This window comes from Coturnix japonica, chromosome 1, assembly GCF_054131305.1.
Source record: "Coturnix japonica strain WE chromosome 1, WE-NBRP24, whole genome shotgun sequence".
Taxonomy (NCBI): domain Eukaryota; kingdom Metazoa; phylum Chordata; class Aves; order Galliformes; family Phasianidae; genus Coturnix; species Coturnix japonica.
Genome location: NC_140663.1, coordinates 11551397 through 11579166, shown reverse-complemented (window position 1 = coordinate 11579166; position 27770 = coordinate 11551397). Strand labels below are relative to the sequence as shown.

Sequence of the window (27770 nt, the reverse complement as noted above, 5' to 3'; positions counted from 1 at the left end):
AACAATGTGGCAGAGCTAAGAGCCTCCTATGCTGCTGCAAATGTATCTGTCATTCAGCTCAGCTCGTTAGTCTTTGACCTCTCTCAGGATGGATAATAAGGTCATTAATTAGTGCCAGCTCTGGCAGCGCAAGCTTTGCCATGCTGACACCTCTCTCTGGATACTTCCCAGGAGGCGCTGGACAGAGGTCACCAGGCGAATCTCCCTGGGCCTCTGCACAATGAGCTGTTATGGAAGTGCTATTGACTTACTCCTGGAGGGCCATGGACAAATGGGCCCAAAGGCTAAAATACTCAGAGCTCAAGTTAGAGTCATTCATATAAGTTAATGTCAGTGAGAGCATTCTAGCCTCTCCCTCCAATGTAGATAGATATCTTACATGTTAGTGCTTGGTTTGGGATGAGGAAAGTGTAGAGCTGGAATATTTTATCTTCTTTCTTTTCTGAATCATATATTGAAGTGTAATTTCTCACTTATTTGGTCTTGGTTATGATTTCTTATTTTTGTAACATTCTGTCAGAAGCATATTTATTGCTGACGTGCCTAAACAAAAAGGTCTGGGAAAGGAAATAACAGCACGTTTAGTTGTTAAAGTAGACTAAACAGATTATATTGCTTAAATTTCTGGTAATCTTAAGCAACTTGATAGAAACTGAAGATTTACAGTGTACTACCAATATTAAAGAAAATCTTAATCCCTACGGGGATGTCAAAATCCCATAGACATCATTGGGAAAATTCCCATTTACTACATCTATGCTTCTCAGTCAAAGGTGAGACTGTCAGTGAAGACGGACTGAGGGAGCTGGGTTTGTTCAGCCTGGAGAAGAAAAGGCTCTGGGGAGACCTCATTGCAGACTTCCATTACTTAAAGGAAGCTTATAAGCGTGAGAGAGATTGACTGTTATTGTTTTTTACATGGGTAGATAGTGATAGGACAAGATGAAAATAGTCTTAAACTAAAAGAGAGGAGATCTGGGTTAGATGTTAGGAGGAAATTCTTTACTCAGAGGGCAGTGAGGCCCTGGCACAGGGCCACCAAAACAGCAGGCCCTCCTTTGTGCTAACAAGGGATTTCTCTGATTGTTGGAAATCTGTAGAGCATTATCTTCATGAGCCTTCAGCTTGGTCTCGCTGTTTGCAGTTTCTACTCAAAGCTCACCCTCACCCAGTTAAACCCCATCCTGCTGTGGGGATGATAATGACAGGGTGATATGCAGCATTGCATCTGAGGTTGTTAAGCCCATATGTTTATAGATGGCTTAACTTCCTTGTTTGTGGAAGTAATGAAGCTGACCCAAATTTCAAGAGCATACTGTGTTTTGAGCACCAGCATGGCTTACTGCAGAAGTTCCAGCTACTGTATTAAATACAATAGGTTGCTATAGAATATAATTTGGAAAATAAGTGCTTTTTTAAGATATAGCTTTTTTTTTTTTTCCTTGTCGTCAGACAAGTATCTTCTAATTCCAGTTATTTATATGTATGTACACTGCAATTTCTAGTAGTAGTAGAAAGCTTTTGAAATATACTTATCAATTTGCAAGATTTAAATTCTGCACAGTGTAGCTTTTTAGGTATTTTGATCTTTAAGACTGTTTTATATCTGTTTGCCAGAGCTGAACTGAACTAGACTTGCGTAATGGCATCTAATTAGTGGCAGTGTCCACCTATGCAGACAGGGGTAGGAGAATTGAAGCAAGGTGTATCACTTCTGGAGCAGGAGCATTAGTTCCCAGCACAGCTCGGGGGCACAGACTGGGCCTCAGTACTGTGGCAAACAGCTGAGCTATTGAAAGATACTTGGAAGAAACATCCAAGGAAGGAGATGTGTTGTTATTGTTTGAGTACACCTTTTTCCCCACAATCACCTGATGATACAACTCCTTTCTGGGAAATTTTAAGTACCCTCTTCCCAAACCAGTCTTTTTGTGCCCATAGATTTAAGCTGGTTTCTAGGAGCTGGCAGCTGTGCCAGTGCATGTACTTGAAATATCACGCTACACAAACACTACAGAACATAAAGACTGTGATTGAGAGGCTTGGTTACCTATTTAAAGCATTTACAGAAAACCTATGATAAGAATTATGGAAATCTTGAATAAACATTCAAGATTATATAATCTTCTATAGTATACCTACTACTAGGGTGGGGGGAGGAATATATTGTTGGAAGAAGTCACATTCTCCCGGTAAACCACTTTGCTAAACAGACATTTAAGGCAATGTTTGCTGTTCTCTTTCACTTCTTTTAAAGAAACGAAACCCACAACCTAAAACCCACCCTCAAATGAAAGAAATGCAGAGGAGTAACTTCAAAATTAGGTATATGACTGTTTATACTCAGTGGAAGTACAGACAGGTATTAAAAATGTAAATAGAAAATAGGAAATATCAAAACAAAGGTTGCTTGTATTTATGTATCACTCAACTCTTGAATATATGATCATATAGATTCTATTCCTTGCATTCTTAGGAAGAATCAGAGTTGTTCATAGCATCCTGTTTTTTGCTATGATTTGTAACATTTGCGGTCACTTAAAGAACATCTCATAAAGCACATGGACACCATAGGTGGCCTTGGCTCTGGGTTCTGTGAAGCACCAGCTTGCTGTGTCAGCATCTTCCTGACGTTTATTGGAAGGTAGTAGTGAAGCAGGGTATTTACCATCAGTCTTTTTGCTGTTGGTATATAAGTAGCCCCGTCTGAGACAAGGATTGTATGAGCACAAAGTAACAGCGCTTATTTGCAGTTGAGGTAGATATGACGTATCCATATTGCTTATAAAAATCCTCATCAACTGTTCCTTCTGGTGTGCTGGTGTAGTGGAACTGTGAAACTATGAAGAAAAATTGCTCCTTTGCTATGTTTTCCACTTCCCTGGGGAGAGGCATTGTTGTCATGTCAATCAGCATTATGTGTAACATTCTGAAAATCACAAGCCAGTGTTTCATTCAGATCTTGGCTCTGCTTGTGTCCTATTTTGATGTGGTGCCCAGATTACCTCCTTCATCTTCCACGTTTGTTAATTTCCCAGTGAAATCAAACACTATGCATGGAATCACTGTGACTCATTCTGAGTATGACCCCAAGCAACATAGACCCAGCTGATTGTGGAGAATTACAGTTTCCTTGTCTATTTTGTCTCTCTTTTGCCTTTTTTATGCAGTGACAATGCAAACAGAGAAGACCAGTGAGGAATTCTGTGTATTTTCAGAAACATCATTATGTTCTAGCACAAAGTATACTGTAATGAGGGAGTATTCAAGAGAGTTCAATGTAAAAGAAGAAAACTGTGATGGACAATGCTAGCTGATTGCACCAATTTCAACTCCTCAAATGCTTTTTCAGTTTCAGCTTTGGATAGATATATACATATCTCTCAATAGGTATCTATGAGTGAACCAAGTATCTCTAATTCCTTTGATAGTTAGTTGAGGTGCAACCCAGTTACAGAACTGCAGGCGTGTGAGACCTGACAGCCAGCTTTATTTACATTTAGAGGGAGTTACCTCTAGTAGTTTCCGTTGGACATCCCAAATGGTTCCAGATATGGTCAGGAAGCAGAATCAAACCTTAGGTCTTCACTAACTGTAGTGGATCACTAGCTAACAAGTTTCTACACAGACCTTTCTACAGACTCCTAAGGGTTTTAGACTGGATCTGCATCCCACCCAGACAAACTCAGCTGCCTAAACGTAATCAACAAATACCACGTGAAGAAAAAATAGTCCTTCCTCCCCATCTCTGTCAATAGTCAGTGTGTTTGTCCATGTCAGGAATTTCTACTGGGTTGGCTGCTCAACAGTGGAAAAATGCTGAAGTGAATAAGTAGAACAGGCAGCTTTGTGAAGTTCAAGTCTTGCTTTTTTTTCTTACTGTTTGATATCATCTTAGAAGAGTGACAATCCTACTAAATGTTCATCAAAACAAGAGGAATATCCAGTGCTTAACACTTTTTCCAATCTTGCAGAGAACTGGCCTTTTGCTATTGCAGGCCCTTCATGCTGCATGGGTGCAAGAAAAGCAGAATTAACAAATCCAGGAAGAATGAATAAATGAGTGTGTGTTTAAAAGAAGAAAAGCAGGTGACAGTTCAGTTGATAAGTTGGGTTCAATTCAAAAGATGAGAAAAAACATAAACCTTTCAACACTGAGTAGTGTCAGAATAGAAAACCGCAAGATGGTTCAATATTAGGATTCAGTTTTAATATATTAGATAATTGTAGTGTATAATAGCAGAAAGCAACTTAGTATGGCCTTTGGCTACTCTGTTAAGAATTTGGCATTGTTCCATATAGGGCTCTTCCACTTTCTTCGTGAAAGAAAATGAAATTCACTTCTGCTGGTATTATCTAAATAATAAAACAAGCACTGTAAGAATTACTTCCCCTTCTTACAAATGTTCATTTGGCAGTTCTAGAAGCTGAGATTAGATTCTGTGCAATGTACCCATTATTTTCTGCACGAGGCCATCAATTTGCAATCTACAATACAGTTATCAGTAATTGTGTTTAGAATTCTCCCTTGAATTTTGTTTTGTTCTCCCTTGAATTTAACCTCAGGGTTATTTTTCAAACATATTTTAGTTAAAGAGTATAAATGTTTGTTTCACTGAAAGGGGTGCTTTTTCTTCCCTTCTTCCCAAGATGCTTTAATTTTGAAAGCATGACCAGAATATAAAATATATTACACACACTCCAACAATTTGCTTCTACTAGTAGGTTTTCCTCTGTAATATGAACTGAGTGAAACATTTTTTGACAGCCAACAATTGATTGATAACAAACCTTTTAAAATGAGATCTCAGAAGAAGTATGTTTAATGAAATCAGCGTGAAATAGTTTTTGTGAATTCTTCTGGAAATGTTGGTTATGTGAAGTGTAAGCTATTAACACACACAGAACCCTTCTGTAGGAATAAATATACAGTGTATAAAAGCCTTACTTGCAGGCAAGGGAAAAGAACAATTGTAGTAGATGTTTTGGGAAGCTAAATTTAAGTACTGTAGGCAGTTCCTATGAACAAACATTGTGCATGGAAGCCTTTGTGGCTCTGGAATGTCCCCCTGGGTGACAGGAGAGAGTCTGATCATTTCAATGCTGTCTCTTGAGTGGGTAGTACAACAAATGTCTAGTGCATGAGTGAGTTTGAGATAAGTGTATTGTCTGTATAATTCTTTGGAAAGAACTTGACTTCTTGCAAGGGGCTATTACTGAATAACTTAGTGAAGAGCTCAATACTGCAAGATACTGAGCACTGGCCTTGACCCAGCAGAGCAATCAGGCATGTCCATGCTGTCATCAAAGGCATAGACAGAATTTTTGCCTTTTGTTGTTGTTGTTTGGTTGTTTTTTTTTAATGTCTTCAAATTACTCGTATACACAGAAGCCTAATTTCAAGCAGCAGAGGACATATAAGGATGCTCTGTCCTTATTCCTAGTTCAAGCAAGCTTGACTCACTTTTCTCTCCTTGTTCATCTGGATGAACTCTAGTAGAGAAATCTACAAAGTAGTATTTCATGGTGTGTAGTATCCAGCAAGACTTTCATGTGTGTATAAATATGGAAGGAGAAAACTAAGGAAGCGGGTAACTGTAATACAACAACATGACAAGAAAAATTATTTTCTCTCTTTTTCAATACTGAGGTATTATCCTCTCACCTAAAGGTAACAGAAGTCTAAAAACAAACAAGAAACAATTCTTGAAGATATCAAAAACATTACATCAAATCCCGCTGTTCATATGATGGGAGAAATTGGGTTTCAGTAGTCAGAATGACCGTGAACTCAAACTAAGTTACAGAGTGGTCATATTTGTTTTGACAGTCTTACACGATTATTTAAACTGTGCTCAGCAACAGGGCATATATTTCCCCTAATCTGTTACTAATGATTAGACAACAAATAGTAACATGGAATAAATAATAAAATATAATTATTCTGTAACATCAACATCTATATTATAAAAGTGTTATCAGGATAGAGCTTTATGGGGTAGGGGTAGCACTTCAGCAGTAACTTTTCCTCCGCAGCTCAGTCATAGGAGCAGAAGTCTCAAATACAGCGTGGCACCCACTTTCATAATGATGACATACTGCTGGCAAAGTGGTGGATGTCGTAATGATGTAATTATTGTAGCTGCTCATTAATTGTGTTCCATTTGCTCGTGATAGAGAAGAGCAGTCACCTAGGAGAAGGCTTGGAGAAGTTGCACCAGTACAACTAATAATAAATTTAATTCTAAAAGGAAATAGTTGAAGTACTTTATGTGCTGTTTGCTGGCTGTTGTTGCTGCTTAAAGACTCTTCTGGTAACAAGTATTTTACAAACATACCACCACAGCTTTGTGAAAGTGCTTTCCAAACTGCCCACTGCTTTATCCTCTCAAGTGGCTTAGGTCTTTCATTTCTGATAGAAATGCAGAAATCTAACATGATACATTGAACCCCTCTAAATATGTCTCTTAGCTCAACATAAGCTGTTTGGTCGAAGTTGTGGTGCATGTTTCATTGTGATGTTTTCTATGAAATAATGCATTTTTGAATCCTTAAACAATAGGCACTTGCAGCACTCTATGTCATTTCCAACCAAAGTTGGGAAGAGTTTAAAATAGCAAGTTCAAAGAAACACATGGAAGGAATCCAATAATGTTTTCTTTTTTTCCAGTGCTTCTCAAGACTCAAATCTTGCCCACATACAACACAGACCAAAAGCATGCCTCTAAAAGCTCACCCAGCTCCTATCAATGTTAATGTTTATGCAAAGGATTATAATTGATATGAACAAATTACTTTGCAGAACCTACTTACACATTCAAAAAGCATGTTCTAAATGCCTTAAAACACAAAAGATAAACAGTAGAAACACTTTCAATCAGTATCACAGACTGCTTTGCAAAGCAGGGAGGACGTTAGGGCTGTAATTTGACTGACAATTTTAACAAGCATATATGGAGAGAATGTGTATGGTGCGTTAAGCTGCATAAAGCCTTTCTTCTAAATCCAGATGTAGGCATTAATACACATATTTGAGATGGCATGCTTATTTGCTAAGTGCAAAGATGGTTAGAAAAAGGCTTTCCTGACAGAGGATAAAAGCTGGAGTACTCTTTAATTTTGGTTACTGCCAAGCTTATTTCAACAACCACAATAGTTATTTGGCTCCATACCAAAAAGTAGCAATACAGTACTTACATGTCTATGGATCAAAATTAGATGAAAAATTGCTGTTTCTCATCTCCAAAGCCATTTGCTGCACATTTTATAGGCCTCAAGATGCCTTTTGTAATATGTGATAACAGAGCCAACTGAAGCATCTGCCCGGGAAGAGATTACTTTAATTATGGACTCAATGTACTATTTTCTGCAAGTGTTCCCCAGAGAATTTCTTACTGCTGGATGAGAGGTGTTATGATGCACATTAAAATCTGCAAATCAAACAAAAAAGGTTGTAAAAGTGAGACAAGGACAGTCATTACGTCTCCAGTCTTGTATTCAGTGGTTTAAAAAAAGTAACCCTGAATTCTGTAATGATAACTTCCTAATTAATCTAACAGCTGTTAAAATAAAATTCTCAATAACATGGAGGAAAATGAATATTAAAGAAAGTTCTCCTTCTTTTGTAATCCTATTATTATATGCTGTAATTTGATTGATCCACAAGTCTTTGAAATACTTGTTTTCCTTTTAATTTTTTTTCAACATAGCGGTAGTTACTAATGATGTAAGATGAAAAATCCAGCAATTAGGTTTCTTGTTAGCTCCTATTTTTGTGGCATGTGAAGTTTCTTGTCATTAAGAATTCATCTGCTTTTCACTGTGGTATCATTGATCACAATTAACTCACTTGATATTAAAGTGGATGTGCTGTATGCTTCTATAGAAATTGTGTAAAATACCATTGATTTAGTACTGTTTAATGGCTATTGAAAATATTTGTCCTTCTCTCTTTACCAATTAAAATAAAAGAAAAGCCCTGAAATCTTCATTAGCAGCTGCTGTAATGATGAGCTGAAAGTTTTTTTCTTTCACAAAGTATGATGGAAGAGCTCTAAAGGCAGCTTGAAGATGCTGTGACAGCATGTGAAGTACTGGGAAACTTCCCTAAAATTTGTAAGATTGCCAAAATTAAAAGGGAAAATGACATTTTCTGAAAATCCCGAAGTTAAAAAACATGATTTAAAAAAAAACCAAACCAAAACAAAAAAAAAACAACTCATTTGAAGTGCATCTTAGTCAGATGGTCGTATAAGATGATAGCATTTGGAAGTACTGTCTCTTTGATGTGTACAAATACTAGAAAAGTTAGCTCCCTTAAAACAGTGGAGTGAAAGCAATGCTCATCCTCTATAAATAGTACTAACTGATATTAGGGCTTTTCCAGTTGCTAATAAGCAACTTCCTTTACTGGAGCAAAACCAAGTATGGCAAGGATGTAAGAATGTAGGTAATGATACAGCTCCCAGACCCAGGAGGGGCTCCTTGGAAAGCCAAGCTTGTTCTCTCTTCTTTACGGTGTCCAATGCCATTTGGGATGCCCAGGAAATACCTGCCCCAAGTTGTGCCACTGCAATCACATAGCCTAAGCTTGTAAACCTGATCACAGCATGATGCGTTGCTAAGTATGTCTTGGCAACCCTGCCCAGGCAGTGAGGTTGGAACTACAAGATCTTTGAGGTCCTTTCCAACTCAAGTTATTCTTTGATCCCATGTCTGTCGATGTCTGATCTGGATGTGCAGAACTGAATTAGGCTTTAGAAGTGATAGCACCTACTCTGTGTGGGCTGTGGGTACCCTCATTATCCTACATGACAAAGGTGGAGAAAGCTGAACTACTCAAGGCTTGCTTTTGGTAGAGCCATCCTGGGCTAGATGGAACTAGTGCAAAAAAGCAATTGTAGAGTCTTGCACCTAGGGAGGAATAATTGCATGCAGCAGTACAGGCTGGGGGATGACCTGCTGGAGAGGAGCTCTGCTGAGAGGGACCTGGGTGTCCTGGTGGACAACAGGTTGGCCATGAACCAGCAGTGTGCCCTCTTGGCCAAAAAGGCCAGTGGCATTCTGGGGTGCATTAAAAAGAGCATGGTCAGCATGTTGAGGGAGGTGATCCTCCCCCTCTACTCTGCCCTGGTAAGACCTCATCTGGGGTACTGTGTCCAGTTCTGGGCTCCCCAGTACAAAAAAAGGACAGATCTCTTGGAAAGAGTAAAGAGGAGGGCCACAAAGATGGAAAAGGGACTGGAGTATCTCCCCTATGAAGAAAGGCTAAGTGAACTGGGTCTGTTTAGCCTTGAGAAAAGAAGACTAAGTGGGAACCTGATCCAGGTCTATAAATATCTGAGGTGTGGGGGGCAAAGTGGGGAGGCCAAACTCTTTTCAGTAGTGTGTGGAGACAGGACAAGGGGAAACAGCCAGAAACTAGAGCATAGGAAGTTCTGTACGAATGTGCACAAGAACTTCTTTACGGTGAGGGTGATGGAGCACTGGAACAGGCTGCCCAGGGGCGTTGTGGAGTCTCCTTCTCTGGATATACTTGAGACCTGCCTGGACACCTACCTGTGTGACCTGGTGTAGGGAACCTGCTTTGGCAGGAGAGTTGGACTTGATCACTGGAGGTCCCTTCCAACCCCTATGATTCTGTGATTCTCTGCTGCATGTGATGTAGTGTGACATCCTGAAGTCTGTGGGCTGGAAGCATCCATGCAAACACATGTAGACTCCAGCCTCATGGGGGAATTAAGAGTTGAAACTTAGATATCTAATCTGTTGGCTAGGTTTTGCATTGCAGTTCTTTTTTTTCCTGGCTCCTTCCTCTGGCTGTGAGAAGTTGCCTGGTGCATGGATGAGGGGCAATATGTAGGAAAATTCCTTGGAGATCCTTGGTCCCGGGTGGGAACTTAATCACAAATACTTTCAGGCTCCTTGCTTTGCCATTTGGTCTGTTACTGAACAGGCAGAGGAAAGGATCACTAACAGCCATAATTTACTGAACTGATTGTGGAGCCAGTGCTGGAAGCTGGACACAGAGTCAGTGGTGAGAGGCAGGGGCACAGTAGTATGACTGACTGGTCTGGTACCTGTGTGCCTGGAGTTTTGGAGGGACCGTCTTCCTTGGTTGGGCTATGGAAACTCTATGTGCCTGAGTCTTTATGCCTAGGAAACTTTCAAGTGAGGGACTCTGGTGCAGCTGGAGCTCACTGTGCTGCTCTTCTGGGCTGTTGTGTCCTACATACCACCAGATTCCCTTGTGGTGCTCAATTCATACTGGATATCATCTGAAATTTTGTAAGAACAGACATTCAGCCTTGAGCATCTTTCTTGCCGGCAGCCATGAATCTGTTTGGGTATTTTCCTGCTTGCCAGAGATAGCTGACCTTCCCTTTAGGTGAAGTGCCCTGCTGTGGAGCCCATGTCTCTTCGTTCCCAGAGCTGGCACCATTCTGTGAGTTGTTGATGTTGGCCAGAGATTTCTGTTTTAAATAGCATGGGCAATTAGGTCATCATTCCAAATATCTACGTGCAAATTTTTGTCCTTTAGTTTTGTTTTGGCAAATCTATTTTGAAGTGACCTTACAAATAAGGTCCCCTGTTATTACTTAACACGATGAAAACATCTTTGCTTCAAAGAATGGTGGTGTGTCTGCCACTGTTTTTCAGCAATAGGTTTCCTCCTCTGTGGAGTCTTTAACTTGTTAGTGGAATTTTTTTTTTCATCATTCTCAGCAAGCAGGAATCCAAGTCAATGAATAAATTGACTGAAATCTCTTCATACTTCTAAATTGTTCTCACCGTATCATCTAATCATAGAATTATTAAGCTTGGAAAAGACCACTAAGAGCACCAAGTCCAACCATCAGCCCATCATGCCCGCTAACCTATATCCTTCAGTGCCACACCTCCACATTTCTTGAACACCACAAAGGATGGCAACTCCACCACCTCCCTGGGCAGCCTGTTCCAATGCCTCACCACTCTTGCTGAGAAGAAATTTTTTCCTAATATCCAACCTGAACCTTCCCTGGCACAACTTAAGGCCATCACCTCTTGTCCTATCACCATTATCTGGAAGAACAGGCCAACCTCTGCCTTGCCACAGTCTCCTTTCAGGCAGTTGTAGAGAGCAATATAGTCTCCCCTGAGCTTCCTCTTCTCGAAACTGAACCATCCTGGTTCCTTCAGCCACTCCCCATCAGACTTGTGCTCCAGACCCTTTACAGCTTTGTTGCCCTTCCCTGGACATGCTCCAGGGCCTCATGCCGAGTAAGGGAGGAATTTAGTCCTCTGCTCTTTGCTGTCTCATTAGTTTCAAGAAGTTATGAAGGGCTGGACTGAAATCTGTAAGGCCGTGACTACATACTGATGTCATCAGATGCTGCCCATGTGGAAAATGTGAGGTTTTCATCTGACACAAATTCACACAGGCATTCTCCTGTCCCCCATGTAACCATGCTTCAGAGATCCCAGCAACCTCCAGCCAGTGAAGAGCAGGATTTGGACAGATAAACATACTTAAGCCTGCTACAAGTAGAACGTAGTTGTGTGTTCTGCTCTCTGGTGACCCAGTTCCCTCTCCTCCTTTTCAGTGCTACATGAGGGGCTCTTGTCTGGGAACTGTTGTCCGTGCAGACAAATGAGTTTTATTTCTTAGGGGAGTGCTCCCCAAGAATAAGGCACGATTTTTAAAAGTGCAAATTAATGCTAATTTCCTGAAAACTAATACAGCCCTCATGTATCTATTAGTACATTTATTTGTGCCTTTAAGAAGAGGACCATTGGATTATGGAAACCAAGTTTAAATCTAAATTTACAGTGCCATATGGCACAACCTTCGGGCACTAAGACTCCAGGAGTTCATGCATTAGGTTGCCAGACTGACAGGGTGGATAAGTAGATTGTCATAAAAGTCATTAGTTTCAGTGTATATAGATTGCATTCGTCTGTTTTTACTGTTAAGCTTTTAAGGGCTGATCTTTTAATGCTTTGTTTGATGCAAAGACTAAGCATCTCAGGAGGACACTTGATGAGTACAAATTGTTAGCATGTTTTAGCTGAATGAAATGCAAATGACGAATAGATCTCACTCTTGTTACTATCTAGGATATGTCAGGAATGTTTACTTACATTTGTAAGGAAATTTCCGTGGTTTGTTTGTAACCCACTGTGGATCTAAATAGTAGCTAGGATTACTGTTTGTGGCAATGTTCAGAGCTCTGGAATAGCTTTGTTGTCTTGGTAGTTTTGTCCATTGGGACCAAGAGAAGAATTAAAATAATAATTATATATATATAATCAGAAACAAATATTTCTGAGACTGACGGGAGTTTTGTGATTGTAATCTTAAAGATGATGTTTGGATTACTTGTGTTTGTCATTAAGGATAGTTTAGTGATAGTGGTTTAAGTTGGTAAATGTGGTTATTGGTAAATGGTTATTTGCATCTGCGAGCCATGGCCCATAGTGTTCACCCATATCATAGGCAGTTCTGGATCTCAGAGCTGGGGTTTTGTCCTTTTTTTGTTTTCCAGCAGCAGGGCTGTTTTACTGCAGAATGTGACTTGCAATATAAATTCTCTGGTGCAGAAGGAGAGATACAGAGTCCAAAGCCCCGGTACAGTAGCTGTCATCCCTGGACAATGAGCCTTGGAGCTGTGCCTGGAGCTGTGCATGCCCCAGACCCTCAAAGGGTTTTGGTCCTTGTCTGGGAGCTCTTAGCTGCACAGGAGCTTTGGTGAGCAGCTCATAGGTTGAGAAGCACTGAACGTCTCTAACACCTGAAGAGTAGAAACACCAGTGGAACTATGAATGTTAAAATAAGTTTATGATGTTTGCATGAGCTTCATTGGTTTTTCCAATGTAGTAACAAGATCACTGGGCAGGTGAAGCCCAGTGCTGGAAGTTTTCCATGACTCTTTATCAGAGATTTACCTTTTAATTTAACTTTTCTTTTATAGTTGAAAAACTTATGGATAGATTTTCAATAAACCCGGCTAGTGGGACTTTTTGTGTTTGTTTTAAAATGGCAAAAACAAACAAACAACAACAACAACAACAAAAAACGCTATTAGGATGTATTCTTCATGTGAGAAGTTAAAGCACAGAATACATTTCACAGTTGATTTATGAACCCCTCTGAAATTATGGTTTATAGTGAAATTCTAACAGCCCCATAACAAAATTAGTATGACAAGTAGCAATGCAATAATACCTTTCATGCTTCTGCATTCCTGCAGACTTTCTCTTGCTAAGCACTTGCCAAAGGCTGAGAGAACTTCCAGACATGCTGGGCAGCACAAGACGGAGGGCAGCTGAAAGCTGGCTGCCTTCTGCACGTGTGTGGGGTGTGCATGCAGGGTGTCTGTATGGGTGAAGTTAAATCAGCAGTAGTGTTATCAAAATAGCACCAAACTAAGAATAGCTGTCTTCAGCTACAGGGCGAGCGCTGGTCTACTAAGGCAAAACGTGGGAGGTGTAACTTTTGCTGCTGGCAGTACTTTATTTTAAGGTTTTGTTAGAATCAGAAAATACAGCTGAGATAGCTGATAGAAAAAGCAGTGATTGTTTGGACTGTCATTGTTCATACGAATAGCCTATATTTATCATTATATTTTAAAGCCTTATTATGATTACTTTTACAGCTGAACCTTGCAGAATGAAACCTTGATGCTCTGCCTGTATCTAATATTTGCAGTATACAAGATTAGATACTGCTGCTGTGTTCCTTTGGGACCATTGTGCCAAAGCTGGATAACTGGGTCAGAATCGGGATTTTTAATATGGAAAAGTCTGGGCCTTGGCCATCTCAGATTTAATGTGTGTAACACCAGCGGTTTGCCACTAGGAACTTTGAGGGCATTATGCTGACCTCAATCTGCTCATCTAACTACTGAAACAAAGAGCAAAAGCACTCTACAGCTGTTAGCATGCAAAGGGCTGTTGGAGGTTGTAGAGAGGAAAGAACAAGGGGAGACCCACAAAGATGAGCATCATCTTTGGTCTTCCAGAGACTGATACACAGTTCTGGATACATGAAACTGAATTCTAACATTGAGGCTTATATATGTAGAATATAATTATACCTTTATCCTCAAAACATAGCTAAAACAATGTTAGACTTAAGTGGTTTCTTTTCTAAGTAAAAGTTAAAATAGGAGATATAATTCCAGAAGGGATAGTTAGAAAGGGCTGTTTGCTGTATTGCCCATTGGCAAATTCTTAGGGTTATTTTGGAAAATACAAAAAAATGTCTGGGAACGGAGAAAACAACCTGGGAAATTAAGAAAGAAAAGAAAAAAAGGAGTGATCTTGTGGTGAGACAGTGAACTTTGTGAGGGTGTGGGCTTAGCCAGGCCTTGGGAGAGCCTGTGCGGACAATGAGCATTCCTGACCCAGGCTTGACACAGACCCTATTCCAATAGCTCCAGCGATTTTACTGCCTATTTAAGCACTGTTTGTTAATTAAGATTAAAAGAGATTATGAAGTGGTTTTATCGTGATGTGTACGAAACAGCGGCAGTGGCCTCCTTGTGCACTCAGCCTCAGCTTCCTCACTAAGATTTAGGAGTGGAATTTGTCCTTGCAGTTAATAGATTTACAAAGGAATAAAGCACACAATTTGTCAGACTGCTGTTTTTCCCTTTTGACCAGTTAGGCTAAGTATCATGAAAGAGCTCTATTTGGGCACCAGCCAGTACGATTGGATGCATGGTACATTAACCAGATTTCTTGGGTTTACAATCTTGCTCTTTTGAGCACAATTACTTTTCTCTGATTGGGTTCTCCGTTGCTATTAGCAGGTCCAACAAGGACCGTGAGGCATTTGTGCACAGCTTTATGAGAGGGCTTCCCTGTTGGGGTCATATGTCAGGACGGGGGTCCCAAAGTTCCTGGGAAAGCAAATTTCTTCTTTTTATGGTCATTACATCTATCGTACCACTCCTGGCCTGCACAATAGGGTCACAATCCAGCTCTACAGTTTGTACCTCACTAATTGTGAAGGATATGAGATTGGATCCCTAAAGGATTCAAAAAGTTAGAATTGATAAGTACAATTAGAGGTGCTTTCATAGCTTCTCAGACATAGACAAAAAGATACACAACTCATGCTATGTCATTACAGAAGACTAAGTTCTCCCTGGAGAAGGGAACTACTGGAGACCGGACCTTAAGAAACAGCTTATCTGGCTTTCTTACTGAAGACTTGTACCTTCTGCGTCTCTTGACCACCTTTAATGCCAGATGTTTCTGTTAACTCATCACTCATTGTACACCCACTGAATGAGCCCTCCTGGGCCCAGGCTGGTGGCTCAGGTGCTGCCCACACTTTATGTGCAAGCATTTGGGCAGATGCCAGCAAAGTCACATCACTGATTCACAGCAGCAGAGGGGTGATTCAGAACTGTGGGCACTGGGGAGGGTTTGCTGGAATGTGTGCAGCGTCGAGGACAATGCAGCTGCAGTATTTTCTTTGCAATTTGCTTCTTGCTGTGAAGAAAATAAGTTCTCAGGTAAAAAATAATAATCTTAAGTTTGATATACGCAGTATCACTTGATAAAATCTCTTGATCAGAAGTTTCACTTTTTTCTTTTTCTTTTTTTTTTTTTCTTTTTTACAGAAATGGCAGGCATTTATAATTTGCTGTACAAGTAGCTTAAGAATTTTAGCATAATTTAGTGGGAATTAATGGCTGGTTATTCATTGCCTTGTGCTCTATGGGAGTGATTTACAAAGCCATGCTCTTCCCTGCTTGTTACTTTGCATTCCCTGTGTTAGCTGTACTATCAATATCATTAAATGAATTCCCAGTGACATTGCTCTGGAACTACAGTTTTTGATACAAGGGTTACGGAACATAAATCAAGGATTATGTTTAATTCATAAGAGGCACCAATCTCTCATTTTGGTGTAGGTTGGGCCTAGAAGGTGTCAAAAATATACTTTACAATGCCTCTTCTAATTGCATTCAGACTCTCCATATATGCCCTTACTTTCCATGTGAGAATAAAATATAGCAAAACAGGGCAGTTTGTCAAATGAATGACATTCGTGTTTTTATTTATTTGGGTATAAATGGTATTACTGTTTTCACCACAAACCAAAAATTAATATATTGACATGAATAAAATTAACATGATTAGTAAAGGAATTCATAAAATTAAAAACAAATATTCTCCTATTCTGCATTACAAATGCTATTGTTGATTATTTAAATTACAATTTAAAAATCTAATGCTTCTAGTATTATTTGCTGTTTCATTCATTTCTTTCTACACTGAAATATAAACACTCTCCTCATTGTAGCTTTTCTTTATTGTCTCTTTAAATTCCTACTGAATTGCATTGAAATCCAGAGCACTGAAAATCCTGTAAAAACATTTATCTACTATTTATTTACCTTTTTATTAATTTTATGTAAATATTTTTGACCCCATTAGTTCTTTATATGTGTGTATATACATATATATACGTAAATATAAACATTATGTCCATATGCATATATCTGCAAAGCATACATTTAGGATCAGATCTTTGAAATGTGGCTTCGCCTCAGTATTATTCAAAGCGTACATGAACTCTTGGTGGAATCGCTCACATATAAAGCTAATTTTGAAGCAAGGTTTAACTCTTTGTGCTGTAGAGGCAGTTAATTACCAGCGTGGGGTATGGGTGACCTGTGGATGACTCCAGGGCTGTCACTCACTGTGGGTTTGTTCACCTCCTGGCAGTAAGAAGAGGGACATTCTCTATTGGACATTTCTCGGAGTCAGGAAAACAGCCATCACATGTTTTAAATGTGTGAAAAATCAGTTCCTGAAGGGAAAATGAGTTTCAGAAGATGAATGAATAGTGCTGTACTTTCAGTATTTTAAACTTGAATTGAAAAAATTCTTCAGAAACAAAATACTACGAACAAAACTGATTATCCACAAAAAAAATCAAAAGCTGAAGTGTTCACGGAACAGCCAATTTTTGACTTGCCACTGAGATTAGAAGAACGTTTATATTAGAATTAGGAAAAAATAAATAAATATACTAACATTTTGTATAAAAAGCTGGAACATTTTTTCTCAATTTTCATTTCAATTTGTGCAGGAATAAAACTTTTTGGAATAATATTATCTCTGCAAATCAGGCTATTCTAGCTAATTTGTCAAAATGACTTAAGACAGAACCAAATGTCCATAGGTGCAAATTAAAAATTACTTTTAGCATCTGTTTGCTTCCAAATCTTCCATAAGACTTCATCTGGAACATCTCTTTGGATCCTTCTTCCCTTCAGTGGTTGCCTATTGGCTACCTGACATATGCAGCCCTTGCTCCCGCTGTTGGTCTGGGTGACACTAAGTATGTGATGGGTGAGTTTTAGGACGATCTGTGGACCTTGAGGGATCTGTTTGTCTCACAGGAGGGGATGGCCCATGAATTTCTAGGCCTTAAAGTTATCAAACTGCAGCTTGGGATGATTTGATGGCAGATCCTTCCAGGAAGGATGCTAAGAACTTGAAGGGAGGGAAAGTGGCTTTGGTGCCTGGTGACCCCAAGGAATGAGGCTTGTTCATTTTGGTATTTTCAAGCAGGACATAATAGTGAAAGCAAAAGAGCTATCATGGAGCTACATAATGACATCAGCGCATTCAAGACAACAGAATTCCATTAGGATCAGGGGTTAACAACTGCAGGAACTAACTTCAAGCTCAGAATTTCACCTTGTAGCAGTTCTGAGATAGCATGAGTAGGGTAATTTTTCTTCATTATTTTGTGTGTCATTTGGTTAGGAAAGTTATGTTTTAAAATGGAATGGTGACATAGTACAGAGCCAGTTCCTGGGCAGCTGTCCAGTTTTCAGACAGCCAGTAACATTAAAATTTGCCATCACTGTCACCAAAAGGTGCCTGTACTAATTAAAAGCAAGTAAAAGAAAAACATGCAGGGAAATTGAATGTAACATAGGGATGGTTAGCTTAAGATACATGGTTAGAGTGATAACGTTGTCTGTCAATCCATCCTTCCCCCTACACAAATTATTTTTGTACTCATAGATCTGTTTCACTAAAAGCTGACAGCAGCGTATTTTCAGTGTATTCACTCGGGTATTTGAATAGGGAGGACTTTGCTAAAGGAAGATCTGAGAGTGCTGTCAAGTACAGGATGAGTTTCAGTTAGGAGATCAGAGATATGATGCTGGTGTGGCTGTAAGGGAGGACCATGGTGTGGCTTGGAAATGCAACCAACAGATCAAAAGTTTTTACAATATTCTTATTGGTAAACTTTCTGAAAGATCAAGTAACAGCATAGGAAATACTGAAGAGCAATCCTCTGTAACACTCCTGCCAGCTGCAAAACAGGGAGATGTTTCTCTATAGCAAGGCAACATAAAATGTTTTGCAACAAATATGGCAAAAAAGATTCATAAATGAACAACTTCTGTTACCTAAATGTATCTGAAATATTTATGATAATTTGTGTTTATTTCTGTTTAGGAAGTCTCACAGTTTTTCATAATATTTTGTTCAGAGTCAGTAGTGTAGTAGAACAATGTTTACGTTCATTATATGTTGAGAAATAGAAATAAACATATCATTTTAAATTCTGAACTTAAAAGATGCATGTGGGCATGTGTCCACTGAGTGTGATCCATATATAAACATATCTTTTGGAGCAAGGGTATGACTTGAGATCAAAAAACTCAAAAAAGAAGATGTGCAGTAACTTCTTGCAAGGAATCCAATCTCATGATGAACCATTTAATTGAGGGTTCCCCAGAGATGGATGTACCTGGAAGTTAAGAGAGGTGGTTTACCAGCTATATTTTAAAACATTGTTTTTATTGATGGCAATATATTGTTTGTCATGTACTAGAATAGCATAGCAGAGTTAATCTCTGCCAAAGACTGAAGTCTGTTTCCTCAACATTGCCAAACAAGTGCTTCTGCACAGTTAGAGCTGCTATTTTTACAGCATTGTTTTTAGATGCTGTTCACAGAGATGTCTTATTTTCTTCTAAACTGATGATTGTATCTCCATCATATATCTGCCTTTACCAGTTTACAGTTTGCTGTTATTTCTGCCATCTGTTTGATGGGTATTGCTTCAAGTCTTTTGGCTCCCAGCCACATCCAGCTCATCTGTAGGGGCAAAGCACCTTATTGTACACTGTACCTTATGTTACATCATCTCTTCATTGTTTTAGTTGTTCAGGATTTCAGCCATTCTCTGTGCAAATGTGAGTTTCTCTTTAGAGATCACAAGGTGTTCAGTAACCACTCAAAAAGGGACAGTTCCATTTAAAATGGGAAATTATTGTGTTATACGATGTTCCATCAAATCTGGTCTCTGTTTTTATCCATCCACCACAGTGATGCTCAGACATCTGATGTCTGGTCATTGTACACTGAACAGGAAAACCTAACTTGGAGATGGGATGTTACTGCTTACCATTGCCAGAGACTCCAATGGAGCCAGTACTCAACATATTTCTTCCAAAGGACCTGGTCAGAAGTGCTAGGAAATGATTGTCTGATTTATCCTGACACCCTGGAATTTGTCCTGAGCAGCATGTGGAACATGTATCTTCCATAATGGCTCACAGGGCTTGTACCTAATGCAGTGGTGGACCTATTGCAGAAGATCTTTAGGCAAGAATGAGAGATTCACAAGAACAAATTCACCTTTTATGTAGTTTATTTGATGAAGACACACATATATATATGTCTTTTAATATATATATATCTTATATATCTATCTACCTATCTTATATATATATATATATATATATATATATATAATATTAATCTAATTATAATATATATATAATAAATTTTAATATATATATATATTAAACACTGCGGCTCTCTGAAAAACCATTAACACATTTCTTCTGAGATGAGGTCTTATTTAATCACAAGTGTTAGCTCAAGTTCGCTGCTTTATTAATCAGCCATAAACAGATTTACAAATTAGCCAAGAATTTCCCTTTCTGTTAGGTACACCACCAGATGTGCAGGTCTCCAATGAATGCCTTCATCTGGAATCTTCAGTATTTGGGATTCCAGGCACAGCAACTTCAGAACCCGAGCAATATTTCATGTAATAGAGAACTGATTATTTGTGCGTATTTGAAAAGTTTACTTTCCTGGCTACACTGCTGAACTGAATTTCCAACGTTTTCTTTTTTATTAGAAACTGCCATTAGCAAATAAATGAAGACTCAAAGGCTGTTTGCATTTTACCCACTATCGCCTTTTTTTGTTGTTCATTTGGAACACAGGGAACTCAGAATTGCAAGTGTGCTAAAGAGTCTCAGAATATCATCAAGGTATTTTCCTGCTAAGACTCATTCTAATGCTGTGCTTACTCTGCCAATAATTTCTGAAAACAAATCTGTGTTCAGAGGAAGAATGAGTCAGTAATAAAGCACTGACACCAACCATCTCCCCTGGAAGTATGTACAACATTGCTTGCAGATTCTCTGTTACTTTGACTTCTTTCAAGGCAGTGGTTATGGATCCCATCATTAATACTCCATTTTAAGAGAAGGGCTGTTAGAGTTAGATATCCTTTTTTTTTTTTTCTTTTTTTTTTTAATAATAGGTTTAAAGAGTTATTACCAACACGGTATCAAAAGGAGGTATTATGGCCATGTAGCTTTGTGGGTAATTTATTTACAAGTGAGATAAATCATGGATTGCTTCCTAGTGAGAAGCATGCGCTCAGACTCATTACTGTTAGAGCACTATATTACATGGGATGTTGCTGTCCAAATGAGCTGTAAATTTGAACTGTTTATGACTGTGCCAAGTGACTGACCAACTCAAGTTAAATTCACATAGCAGTTTTTGTTTAAAATAAACTTGATAACTTTAGCAGTATTTTCTTATGTAAAAGCATTCACAGATACCAGTGCTGTGAGTCTGGACATGCTGTTAAATGTTTTGGGGAAAGCCAATGCAGGGCTGTGTGTATTTGATTAGTATGGCTGATTGCTCTGAGCAGGAGGTTGGCCTGGGGAAACCCTGAGGTCCCTTCCAGCCTGGATTTCTTATCCTCTGATCTTCTCTGGGGAGTGATGATGAGTCTATATGGCCAGACATGGGCTTCTGGGTGGAGGAATCAAAAACTCTGCCTGTGACTCAGAAGCAGCTTTACATAAATGGGCATCTTTAAAACAAACATGTTTGTTGAGAAAGACCAAGCTGTGCCATGAGCAGCAGAATCCATAAACCTGTTTTGTGCCCCCTTGGGCAGTGAGTTCCCACAGCACCCACACCGTGGTGCTTGCAGGTGCTCTCACAGCATATCTCAGCCCCTCCTGCAGCGCCTTCCGGACATCCTCCTACCCCTCCCCTGTATACCCAGATCCTATGATCAGTGCCAGACCTCCTCACTGTAGTCTCTCCAGTTTATGCCATATTCCTGATGTCCTTCCACCTGCTTTTTTTGGCTAGAGTTCTGCAATACTTAACAAATTTGTCACTTTTTTTTTCCCGTGGCTGACGGAATTAATTTCTCCTAAGGCAGTATTTCACCTGCCTATTTCTGTTTGTAAGCTGAGATGGTCTTAAGGGATATGTGCTTTCTTCCACAGTATAAATCTGGTTGAAAATGAAAAACCAAGGAGGAGAAATAACTGTCCTTTGTGTGATTAGTGACCCTGCTTTTTATTCCAGGATATCTGTTGTATTCCCCTCATGTAGGAGGCAATAGGGGATGTAATTCCCTCTTTGAAAAGCGGTGAACAGTTCTTCAGTAACGACTGTGGCAGGTTCTACCATTATGTGGTTTGTGCCAATCTGTGAAAGGTTTGTGTGCTTCATTCATTTCTCAGTCCTCTGAAAATATTTAGGACAGGGGGAAGTGTACAGAGACACATAAGATAAGTATCCATTTAAGCCATAGGAATAAGAGTTGTGTACCATGGACCTTGCATTGCAGCCTGTGGACATCCTGTTCTTTTAGGCAGTTTCCTAGCTTTGTAATCTGCCTTACATATTGTGGATGCACCAGTTGCATCTCTGTAATTAGTGCTGATTTGAGTGCTTGTTAAGAAATGGGGTTAATTTGGCTATGTGAGGATTTCCCTGTGTGGGTTGTAAAGCAAATACAAGGCTGAGGTTCCAGAATCTCATATGGTCCAGCTCATCTGCAGCTGCTGGCATCATCTTTTGGGGACTATAGGTAGAAAAAACAGGTTGCTGCTAAAAGAGCAGGCTGCTCAAAACCTAACAGTGAAATCACAGAATCATTGCAGAATCGTAGGGGTTGGAAGGAGCCTCTGGGGATCATCTAGTCCAACCTCCTGCTAAAGCAGGTTCCTTACACAGGAAACTGCCCAGGTGGGTATATTCTGTGATCCTATGAAATATAGGATCACAGAATGGCTTAGGTTGTAAGGGACAATAAAGCTTAGAAAATAAATTTCTAACCCACTGCTGTGGGCAGGATTGTCATCAGATCAGGCTGCCCAGGGTTTCATCCCATTTAGCCTTAACAAATGTTTACACTTTTTGAGATGCCGGGTACTTTGCAAATCCACAGTGAATTGTGAAGTTTCATTCAGTGATCCAGGAAAACACACAGGTGCTTGTTGGTTTTTTGTTGTTGTTGTTCTTGAAGGATAATTTAGGTGATTGAAAGACATTTTTATTACATGTGCACTTTAGAAAATTATACAAGCAAAATTTGGTGTAAACACTACATTTAATCTCAAAAAGATATAATACATTAGGCTAGGGCTAAATATAGACTTCAAGTGTTTATAAATGCTCTACACATTAGCAGCCTAAAATACATAGAATCAATGTTTCTCTAGATAATTAAGCACAATAGGCTGGAAAGCCTAAGACAAGGACAGAACCCTCTCCCAAACACAGGAAAAGGGGAAAAACAGAGACCTTGTTGTTGGCACTGTGTCAATTCAATATACAGACAATGGATGCTTGTTCTATTATTTATATGAACTGACTGCTTGGCAGATGCCACTGCAAAAAAACTCTGTATTTAAAGTGTAGAAAAAAAATAGAATTTGCTTTCCTTTATAATCACACAATGCAAAATACTAATGAAAATGTTGGATTTCCTGTAGCTGGGAAGAAAGTATTGTCCTAATCTGCTTTCAGTCAATAAGAGGCTCTAATCATTCTAGTCACATCAAAGTAGATAGAAGTGAAAAAGCATCTTTTTATTCTTTGAGATACAGGGGAAAAGAGGATGGAAATGCTTGCATACAGTTGAAAATGGTAATTCCTAATATTTTCTTATTTGATAATGCATACTTAGTGTTTTGTTGTTACTCCATTCTGCATTCAGTCCTTGCAGCCAAACAAAAACGTGGTGTGTTTATAACATTACAAAGGAAAATTCTCATAAATGATAATGTGTTGGGGCTGGGGCTGCCTGCATACCCTTCTGCTTCCAGTGCTGTTAGATGTAACTGCATTCTCTGTAATATTCAGGAAGTGCAACTCTAGAATTAGATGTTCACTTAATTTATTTGTCTACTTGAAGGCTTTTTTTCTAATTCAAAAACTTGGTTAAAGAAAGCACTAAAATATGTATTTAAATCAGCCTCTAATCAGAGCAGCACTTCTTAAGTGCATGCAGTGTAATATAGTTTCTCCATGTTAAGAACTTAAATCTGCTTGATCTGCTTGAACTGATGCTACCATTTGACTGTCATATTATTCCTTTTGTATTTTCTTCTGAATTTATCTATGGGAAATCATCATATTTCCTCTCTCTCTCTCTCTCTCTCCCTCTCTCTCTCTCTCTCTCTTTTTTAATGCCAAAGACAGCAATAAAAAACCCACCTTACCTCTATTAGAGAAATGGAAATTCTTTCCAAACTCAAAAGTCATGTCTCAAGGTGGAGGGTGGCTTTCTCAGCTCTTCCAGCTACAGTAGAAGAGACTGAACATGAAAAACTAATTAGTACTTTTGAGAAAAAATAAAATGGCAAAAATGAATGGCACATTATATCATTATTTCAACTAATCTATTTGACATAACCAGGAGGGAATTTTGCATGTTTAGGTGGTAGGCACATTACAAAATATATGCAGAAGATGCTTGGGGATAGATCTTGGATCCCTGTTCTCTACATGTCTTGTAGGTGTGCGCTGGACCATGTACACAGTTGGAAACCTAATGCACATATCAGGCCAACACACAGAAGGGTGCATGGACCACTGCACATTTTGGAAGTGCCTCATCTGGAGTGTGGTTGAAGTTGTAGGTTTAAAAATGCATATTTTGCATGGGGTGTGCTGAGAGAAAAGTCCTGCAGGACTGGCTGCATGCAGGCTGGGGCTGGCAACAGGAGAAGAGCTGCAGTGCGCCCCTTAGAGTGCACAGATGGTGTGTGGGAGGAGGAAGCAGACCATGCTGCATGCATTGGTTTGTCCCAACAAGCGAAGGTTTCCACCAGCCTTATCCGCATCTTAATGTTTCATTAATAGCAGAGCTATCCAGGATTCTACAGCTGTGGCCTATAGACTTCAGGTGGGTACAGCTGCCCTGGCTGGGTTGGTTGCTCTTTGGCCTCTAGCACACACCGCCTTCTGCTGGCCATTTTAATCTGTTCCCTCTGACGATTTTTCACATCCAGGCTTTTAGAGCAAGCATGCTAATTTCAGTCTCTCGCACTAATGCTGACATAAATAATTGCATCATACATGCCAGATATCCCTGGCAGTTCCCACTGAATATAGCCAGGACAGCTGGCTTCATAGTTTTGTACCCTGGGGAAGAAACAGTTGATTAAAGTGGGGGGAAAGTAGAACCAAAACTGTAGTTTTAGAATGCACGCATCTAACTCCTGCTCTTTAATTAGAGTGTGTTTTTATGTCAAATGGAAGCTGAAGTGCCCAATCCTTGGAGGCATTCAGGGCCCTGGGCAGCCTGATTTGTTGGGTGAAAATCCTGCCCGTGGCATGGGATTGGAGCTAGATTAGTTTTAAGGTCCTTTCCAGCCCAAACCATTCTGTGATTCTATGATTCTATAAGCGTGTTTTCCATGATCCTCTTGTAAACCTGTCTGAACCATCTGTCATGAAATGGGGTGGTTTACTGCAGGAAATCTACATTCCCAGATGCTTCCTGAAGACCTTTGTGATGGTACTTTCCCCTCTGAGGGAATGATGCTGCCAGCCCCTGTAAGAGCAGAGTGACTTCCCATCTTCCCATCCATTTCTCTTTTATTATTCACCCCTTGGGAAAGACTGGTTCATAGCAAGGAGTTGCCTTGGGGCACAAGGAGTGTGTGTGTTGCATGTTGGCTGTGCTTCGTTGGTCAGTTGGCCATATGCTGGAGGTAGTTACCATACAGTGACAACAGGACTACAGGTGGTTGGGAGGAACACCAATGAATGGTACATAGTTTTGAATGATAAAAATCCAAATTCATGATCCCTTTCTGTTAAGCTACCTGTCAGGGAGAAACTTGGTCTATTCTGGTCTACTCTGTGCGGTGAGACCTCACTTGGAATACTGTGTCCAGATGTGAAGTCCTTAGTATAGGAGAGACATGGACCCATTGGAGCACATCCAGAGGAGAGCCACAAAAATGATCCAAGGGATGGAACATCTCCCCTACAATATGAGAGAACTGGGGCTGTTCAGCCTGGAGAAGAGAAGGGATGACTTCAGGGAAGACCTTAGCACAGCCTGTCAGTATCTGAAGGGGTGGAAGGCTATAAGAAAGACAGGGACAGGCTCTTTAGATGGTTCTGTTGTGATAGGAAAAGGGGAACTGGCTTCAAACTAAAAGATTTAGATAGGATATAAGGAAGCAGTTTTTTACGATAAGGGTGGTGAGGTACTTGTGCAGATTGCCCAGAGAGGTGGTGGATGCCCCATCCCTGGATACAGAGCGGGCTCTGAGCAACCTGATTTAGCTGTAGGTGTACCTGTTCATTGCAAGGGAGTTGGTCTAGATGACCTTTAATGGTCCTTTCAAATGATTTCATGATTTTATAATCACCAACAGAGTCAATTCAATGCAGGAAAGGTACATCTTGAACTCTGTTCTGGAATTATCTTAGTTGCTGCATAATTGCACCACATTGCTGGCATTTGCTCCATGTGTAATGCATATACAAAGAGAAAAGCAAGTATTTAGCACTGGAAAACAGACAGAAGCACTGCCCTTCATAATTCTCTGAAGTTGCTCTGGCTCTGCTGCAGAACTCATGCATATGCTCATTACAAAAGCGGAGCTACTGTGAATGCGTGCTGCAGGAAGTGGTGCCTGTCCTGAAGAGCACTGCTGCCCCTGGGCACAGATTGCTCCTGCTGTGGAGCAGCAATAATTGGCTCCTATCAGCTATCAAGCAGGGGATAATGGACACAACAAGATTCAGACCGTACTGGCTGCTGAGTCTGTGTTTGAAATCCTAAAATAGTTCCATAATGAGCATGGTAGGGGCCAAAACTTTACACTAGGGACATGATCCCAGCTCTGTGCTCAAAGTACTATCACTGCCTGATGAGGCTCCTCTCCAGATTCTCCTATGGCTCTGAAAAGTCCAAGCTACAGAAAAAAACAACATGAACAGAAAAGAGAGTTCCCTGAGTGCCCTAAAAACATCAAGTGGCCATAATATTATTTTTCCAGACATAGGAATAGGGGTTAATAGAATTTTCCTAATTGAGCAAGATACAAATTAGATCCCAATGGAGTTTTCATTTACTCTTGTTTAGTAGCTTGGAGATGAGTTTTACCTTGAGGATCCACTGCATCTGAAATACATAAAATTAAATGTGCTTTATTGCTCTTCCCTGACAGTGTAGCTGGCCCAATAGTTGAGGAAAAAACATTGTATGTTGAGTTCCCTCTACAGAACAAGATGTTATGCTCTTTCCTGATAGTTTCATAAGCAAGCCAGGTGTGATCTGTTAGAGGTGGCACGCAGTTGTCTGAAAGACTGTACTCATAAAGCTGCTTTCAGTATCTTACTGTTGGACTGAGGCCGTTTCAAGGAATAATCTGTTAATTATTTCCATTACTGAGTTGGAAAGGGTGAAGAACATGTGTGAAGAGTGTGTATGAGATTTGGAAAGAACTTTGGCTGCAAGAAATTGGAAATCAGGGTCAACACTGATAAATACTGAAATGTTTTGAAATCAACAAGATGCCTGCTCTTACTCATGTCTCTCGCTGAATGCCTGTGCAAGTGCTTTATATTACAAACATAGCCATTTTGATTTAGGAATTTTTCTTTTGCTACATACAGAAAAAATCCTGTGATTTGTTCTATAAGTTTAAAAACAAAGAGTGCAGAAAGAAGACCACAGGCAGAAAGTAGAATGGGACTTCTGATTAAATTACTCATGCATATAGCAATGAGTATACATATGCATATATAAATGAGTATGCTACATTATTTATTGTTGTCTTTTTTTTTATGTCCACAGGGCTACAGCTACTCATAGGGGCCAAGTTATATTCAAGGATGCCTTAGCACAACAGCTGTGTGAGCAGGGAGGTAAGAGCAGCCATTATTTTAAAAATATCTGGTAAATGTGGTTTTCCATTGTACTTGCATGTCAACATTACTTGTCACAAAAGGAATTCGAGACAATTTTAGTCAGGACCTTCCCTGTATTCTCAAAACCAACTCTTGCGGTCGTTCCACATCTCTGATTATTGATCTGGGAAGCCCAGAATTCTGTCCTGTCTGAGCGCTGAAGAATAACCAGAAGTTGAATTACATCCTATTGCTTTATACCATTAAAATCAACCTATAAGAACTGTCTTTTGTTTACTGCCAGCACT

The 27770-nt window shown here is 39.7% G+C and overlaps 1 protein-coding gene across 2 annotated transcripts in view; it reads left to right on the top strand.

Annotated features, from left to right (window-relative positions):
• The window catches only part of RELN (reelin), a 250801-nt gene that overhangs the window by 73584 nt on the left and 149447 nt on the right, over positions 1-27770 (top strand). For both annotated transcript variants that reach the window (XM_015884323.3, XM_085513256.1), the window contains exon 4: positions 27410-27480. In XM_015884323.3, coding sequence (XP_015739809.2) covers positions 27410-27480 — 71 coding nt within the window. The remainder of the gene's footprint in view (positions 1-27409; positions 27481-27770) is intronic.